The 7,155-nt window shown below is 40.2% G+C and overlaps 1 protein-coding gene across 1 annotated transcript in view; it reads left to right on the forward strand.

The window, feature by feature from the left end:
• The window catches only part of CNOT1 (CCR4-NOT transcription complex subunit 1), a 138,214-nt gene extending 133,042 nt beyond the window's left edge, over positions 1 to 5,172 (forward strand). Inside the window, 5 exon segments of the mRNA XM_032230846.1 lie at positions 1,662 to 1,811; positions 2,157 to 2,337; positions 3,548 to 3,680; positions 3,960 to 4,094; positions 4,176 to 5,172. Coding sequence (XP_032086737.1) covers positions 1,662 to 1,811; positions 2,157 to 2,337; positions 3,548 to 3,680; positions 3,960 to 4,094; positions 4,176 to 4,254 — 678 coding nt within the window. The 3' untranslated portion in view covers positions 4,255 to 5,172.
• Positions 5,173 to 7,155: the final 1,983 nt, after the last annotated feature.

A 7,155-nucleotide genomic window follows, 5' to 3' on the forward strand; every position in this document is an offset into this window, starting at 1 on the left:
TTTAAAATTGAGCAACAGAATCTGGAAGATCCTAAATTTGCAACTAAATGTGGTATAACCCAAAAATTTAAAAATCTGTTAAAATAGTTAAACTTGCATAATGGAGATTTGGATGTATGAAAAATTATTCCTGATGCTGAAAAGTGCACATGAAACTTTAATTGGTAAAGAAAAGCTAGGAAATCAAAGGGAACATACAGAACAAGAAATAGAGGACACAAATTAGGTAAAAGAAGAATTGAAAATAAAATGCAGATAGACGATTTCACTAGGATTTACAGTCACAAAGGAAAAGTAGACAAAGGAGGAGATCTCACAAAAAAACCCACCACAAAATAGTAAGGAAAGGAGGAAAACAGGGAAAACCCTGGGGAAAGTTACTAGAATAAAAAAAAAGTAAATAGTCTGAAGAAAAGATACAACAACCACAAAAAATAGAGAAAAGAAGAAGTTAGGGGAAGGGGAAAAGGAGGAAAAGAATTAAAACTGGGATTTTGGGAGCCCAAGAGAAAATGATTAAAAGAGGAAGAAGGGGGGGGGAATTACATTAGTAGACTAAAGAGAATAGTAGTAAGATTGTTATTGTTATGTAACTAATTAAGAAACAAAGAAATGATAGTATATTGTTAATGGTAGAAAAAAATTGAAAAAATGCTCTGTATGCTTAAATTGAATTAGAGAAAGTATGCTGTTTATAGCAAAATATATCAATGGAGAAAATAAGAAATGAAATGTTGGTGTAACTTTGAAAGGGAAATTGAAGATATTGTTTATGTATTAAGAAAAAATAACTATAAAGATGAAAAATGATGGAAGAGAATAATTCATCTGAAAGTGAAAACAAAACTGTGATATAAAAAGAGGATGTAAAAGAAAAGACCCGGACAACTCTTTGTTCCTATAATATGTATAATTTGTGTTAAAAAATAAGAAACCTTGAATGGGGGAAAAAGAATGTCTCAGCACCCCTGGATGAAGTGCAGTTGTTACAAGCCTCGAGATCTAAGGAGCTCAGGGGGTCTGCGCAGGGAAGGCTTTTGTCCTGAAGAGCAGGAAGCAACCAGTGGTTTTGAGATGCCTGAAGGACCAAAGCAGCCATCTTGCCATTTGGATAATCTTGTCAAAGAAATCTTGCTTTTATATCCCAATGGTCACATTGGAGACGTGATTAAAAGATTCCTATGGCTCTTTAAACTTTCTCACAAATATAGGAGTAAACTATGAATTAAAATATTGCTAAAGGAAAAGTTGACATGCCTTGTGTATATATCAGGTAGTCCTTGATTTATAACTAAAATTTCCATTGCTAAGTAACACAGTTATTAAGCTAATCTGGCTTCTGCATTGACTTTGCCTGTCAGAACGTTGCAAAAAGGATCACGTGATCCTGGGACGCTGTAACCATCATAAATGCATGCCAGTTGTCAAGTGTCTGAATTTTGATCACGTGACCATGGAAATGCTTGAACAGTTGTAAATGTGAAAAAATGATCATAAGTCACTTTTTTCAGTGCCATTTGCAAGTTCAAATAATCACTGAATGGTTGAGGACCATTCAGTGATTTACAGGAACTACCTGTAAACTTACTTTGTGCTACTTAAGAAACATGCTAACTGCAGTCTTTTAGACAGTGCTAAAATTGTTGGTGCATTCCTGACAGGTTGACATGCTGAGCGAGATCAATATTGCTCCACGGATCCTCACCAATTTTACTGGTGTGATGCCACCTCAGTTCAAGAAGGATTTGGATTCCTATCTCAAAACTCGTTCTCCAGTCACATTCCTCTCCGACCTGCGTAGCAACTTGCAGGTGAGACCTTTGTCAAGATCAAATTTGTAGTGAGTGGTACTAGACATTTGCTCTCAGGATACAGATGGGTGTTTTATTAAGCAAGTCTAATTCCTGGGACAGTCCCTCACACTTCAGACCCGCACCCCGCCCACCTGGACATTTTTTTAAAGCCAGCAAGGTTTAGGTTTTACTGCATTACATGCTTAATATGTCGCAGATATCACTGTTTTTAAAATCTTGTATATTTAAGTTGTCTTGCTTGGTAGGAAAAGCGTAGAAACTGCTCACTCCCAGAACTTTATCAAATTTCACTCTTCCTTAGAATGATGAATGATTCTCCTCCCTTTGCCTTTGTTCCACCAGGTATCAAATGAGCCTGGCAATCGTTACAATATTCAGCTGATCAATGCATTGGTGCTTTATGTTGGTACACAAGCAATTGCACACATTCATAATAAGGGCAGCACACCGTCCATGAGCACCATCACTCATTCAGCCCACATGGACATCTTCCAGAACCTTGCTGTTGATCTGGACACAGAAGGTAATCCAGAAGCAGGAGGGGGTTCAGGAACAAAGCAGCCAATATGATTTTACGGGTCATGAAACCATCCTTTATTAACTAAGCTTCCAAAAATGGTTTTTATTTAACTACAACTATTTCACAACTAGAGTGACAACTATTTAACTTATACTGGCCACAAGGAGGATGATTATTCTCATTCTTTTTGGGACTCATGTGAACCCTCATGCGTGAGGACATGGCATAATGCAATCCACATCCCTCTCGTTTGAGAGGTTAAGAAGAGAAAGGTGGGCTGTAAATAGCATTCTAAAGAAAGAGAATGTTGACAAATTAGGCATCATTTGGCTGCTTTTTCAGAATATTTTGAAGGTGACCACCAGGGGAAATTCCAAATAGTGGGATCACCATAGACCCCTTCTTCCAGTAATATGGAGAGACATTTTTAAGTCTTCTGGAGCAACCGCAGCCTCAAGTTGCTCTCTTAGATTATATCTGAACTGAACTAGGCAGAAGTGGAACCCCTGAATAAACGCTGCCAGCTCCTGCAATGACCCAGCAGGATAACATGGCCATGGGTAGTCAAGAGGGGCACCTTGACTACCTCATGACTATTCTGAATTCTGATTGACAGGAATCCAGATAGTCTGTTTCCCCCACAGTCCCCATCAATATCTATTATCCCCCAAAAGCATGGAGATTATTATAAGTGTTGCAAAGTACAGGACCTGGGGAAAGTAGCTTCTTTTAGGGGTCCTGACTGAGAGAAGATGATCCCTTAGGTAACCCAGCCTCCATCATGAAATGCCCCCTGAAACATGCTGGATAGCAATGTAACTCACAAAATTGCATGTATCAAAACCCCAACATTCTTACTACCCTTGCAGCCAGTGACATGCTTATGGCCAAAGAAGCTTCCTCTGGCAGCCAACCTCTTTCCTGGAGAATTTGTTGGCTTTCCTTGCTCCCTGCTGAGACTAGAGCAAAAGCAGGGCCTCTCTGGACTACCTGTGCACAGCTGGACACCAGCATCCTTTGTTTTATAATCCCACACAAAATGTTTGTTGATGGTGGGAAGAATGGCTGACTCATTTGAGTTGTGTAAACCTGGCCAATTTTCTGAGCCTCTTCCCAGTTTGCACAAAATATAGGGCACCACACTTTGTGCACTACATGTTAGACAAAAGCAAACCTGTCTTTTCTGTCATTTTTTCTTGGTGCTCCATTCCAGGTCGGTACCTCTTCTTGAATGCAATTGCCAATCAGTTGCGGTATCCCAACAGCCACACGCATTACTTCAGCTGCACCATGCTTTACTTGTTTGCAGAAGCCAATACAGAAGCTATTCAAGAGCAGATCACCAGGTACTGTTGAAAATGAGCAGAAGATATGAGACTCAAGAGATAAGCAGGTTTTTACCCCTCTGCAGGCCAAAAGTTGCAAAAAAAAAATCTCCTTAACCAGAAAGCCAGATTATGCCTGTTAGGTTTTAAGGGGAGCGCAAGCTCCAGATCTAAAATTAAGATGTTGACAGTCACTGCAGCTACTTTAGTGAGCTATTGCTGTTTACCCTAAAAGGCTTTGTAATTGTTTCTACTTTTTGCCTTTTTTCATAATTTTATCTTGGTTTTTTTTTTTTACAGGGTTTTGTTAGAACGACTGATTGTAAATAGGCCTCATCCCTGGGGTCTCTTAATCACCTTCATTGAATTGATTAAAAATCCAGCATTTAAATTCTGGAACCATGAGTTTGTTCACTGTGCTCCAGAAATTGAAAAGTGAGTAAATTTGAAGCCTCATGACTGTATTGGGAGATTAATCTATTTGTCTTGAAATTAAGTCCTTCCTCCTTGTTCTAGGCTGTTCCAGTCAGTCGCACAGTGTTGTATGGGGCAGAAACAGGCACAGCAAGTAATGGAAGGAACTGGAGCCAGCTAGAAAAAGCGAACTTTATGGGGATGGTGCCAGCCTGGAGCTTTGTATCAAGCTGACAGAAGAAAATGGGTGGGGCTGCCTTCCCTCCCCCCCTCTTGGGCTTAAACCATAGGTCTTTTGGCCTGAAATCTCCTCCTACGTGGGCATGTTACAAAGTTGAAAACAAAGTTTCTCATTCTTGGCCAAAATTGAGAAGATACTGTGAATATAATTTTGAACTATTGTAAATACACAGAATAGAAATATTTGTTGGAACTTTGGATTTGTGCATATTGTGTTTCACACATAATGTGTGCCTGACCAGCTTATAATAAAGTGGTGGCTGCTGATGCCAAGCCCTTGTCTGGGGCAGATCTGCTTATCTGACATTCCCGGACTCCCAAAGAGTATGGAAAAGCCAGTTTAAATATTATGTAACTTATTTTTCTTGGGGGTGGGACTTCTAAATCACAAAATTCTCCAAAAAGACAGGATGCTCAGGATCCTATTATTAAGGGGAAGGTGGGAGAGTGTTGGGATTCAGGATGTTGCTTTTCCCGTACCAGATCCTGCCACCTGAGGCCAGCCAGTAGAGTCCGGCTCTCCTTGGCAGAGATAAACTTCCAGCTCTTTGGAAAAGGGCTGATCCTTTTAGTAAAAGAAATGACCAGGCCTATAGATTTCCTTTCTTTATGCTTGTAAATTTGGGAGGGGGAGGATGTGAATCTGTTAACTGCTCCCCTATGGCCACAAAGTTTGAGTTTGTAAAAAGAACAAAAAGGACCAATACAGCCCATTTTGTAAGGATTTTGAATGTTTTGTAAATGTATTGGTCCATGTGTTGTATTTTGTAGCCTTTCTAGTTCTCTTGGGCTTTAGTTCTCCCACTTCTTGTATGTATGCCTTCTGCAGTTAAACATTAAAGTCATGACAAGCAGCAAATGTCTCTTGTTCTCTGAACACCTTCCACATTACAGCTCATCAGAAAAGCAAAACATTTTTCATTTTATTTTTAAACTAACAGAAAAATAAGCACAATGTTAAAAGGACTTTTATTACATGAAGTCAAAATTGAGGCCCCACTCAAGGTTAATTCCAAAAAGTTCAGGATTCACAATACAGTACTTAGGAAACTATGGGGAATTGGGTAAGATGAACACAGAATGTAGAAACTTATGGCTGGAAAGGATCTTAGAAGTCTTCAGTCCAAACCCCTCTTCAAGCAGGAAACCTTATACCATCCCAGTCAAAGAGGTCTATCTATTTTTGAAAACCTCCAGTGATAGAGCAGGGGCTCAGTGGTGCCTCAGCTGGCCTTGTTGGCTGAAATCTGGGTTCAAGACCTGTGTATCACATGACAGGTTGAACTCTTGTCCTCCCCCAGCTCCTGCCAACCTAGCAGTTTGAAAATATGCAAATGTGAGTAGATAAATAGATACCATTTCGGTGGGAAGGTAACAGCTCTCTGTAACATGCTGGTCATATGACCATGGAAATATCTTCAGGCAGTGTTGGTTCAGGACTTGAAACAGAATAGCACTGCCCCCTAGAGTTGGCAACAAATAGTAAAATAAAATCTGCAGGGATTTCTTTACCTTTTTTATCAGTGACCCAGATTGGAACCTGCAGTATTTTCCTGGTTTCCAAGTGGTATCCAATTGAAGCATGAACCAAATCTGAGCCGTCTTCTATAGTCATGCTCAGCTAATCAGATGAGCTCAAGTCTGGCTGACATTATGGTCATGTCCTTGTAGGTTTCTTGGCTATAATGCACAAATTGTATGCTGTTGCCTTGTTCTGGGATGTTGTTTGACTTTCCAGTATCCCTCACAAACCTAGCATGTTGTATATTCATTATTCAGAAAGAAGACCTGGCCTCTTTAGTGAAAGATTCCAAGCAAAAAGGCACAGGATTAATGTCAAAGTGCAAATGCCTTACATTACATTCTATGGTTACCATATATATGGTGTTCAATGGGAAATGTATGTATAAAGTTTCAGAAAGTGAATGGGCACCATTCACAAGAAACCGGATGTTCTTGGTGAAAATGACATTCTTCAGCCACACTTTTACAATTTCGCAAGCAGTTGCCTACCTGCTATAAAAATCATACCATTTTGCTTTGAAAATGCTTCGCTCATTGCAAGAGATGGGATACTTTATAGAAGCAGTAGTTTACCCCAAGTAAACACATCTTGTTGATTGCATTTGTTAAAATATTTGAAGGCAAATGAATATTAAAACAAAAAACAGGCACAGCGGTGGGAGGTTTGTTTTCAGCTGCTGAAGCTCATTCAGAATCAGGAGCATCTGGAGGGAATTTGCCAATAACTTGAACCAGTCTTAGTATGTGTCAACTAGAAGACCCAAAACAAATAAATATTCAGGAGCTTTGAATTCCCAAAAGTAAAACAATTGGATACACCATTTCGGCACTGAAGAAACAAAACCAGCTCTGGTTTTCCCGTGCAAAGATTAAACAATAGCTTTCCTTTCTCCCAACCCCTGGATGTTCACATTGTCCAATTATGGTATGGGAATGGGGCATTGGTTCTTACCTGATACACCCCTTCTCTGGACAAGTGGAGACAGCGGTCATGCATGGGTTAACTCAGTCAGTAACCAATAGAACTGAGTCTACCAAAGTGATGTCATCGCCTCTGAGGAGCATGCTCCCACTTTTCTTGATGGAGATTAGACTGCTGTGCGTGAACAATAGCTTTCCAGATTCAACACAACATGCTCCTAGAACACCCCTGCGAGGTAGGCCAGAATTCTAAGGGTGGGGATGAACGCTGTCTCCACCTGCCCAGAGAAGGGAGTTATCAAGTAAGAACCAACGCCCCATTCTCTTAAGTTGGTGGAGACAGCGGTCATGCATGGGACATACCAAAGCTGGTGTGTCCCCGGGAGGGAATGAAGAA

The sequence above is a fragment of the Thamnophis elegans genome, chromosome 14 (genome assembly GCF_009769535.1).
Source record: "Thamnophis elegans isolate rThaEle1 chromosome 14, rThaEle1.pri, whole genome shotgun sequence".
Classification (NCBI taxonomy): domain Eukaryota; kingdom Metazoa; phylum Chordata; class Lepidosauria; order Squamata; family Colubridae; genus Thamnophis; species Thamnophis elegans.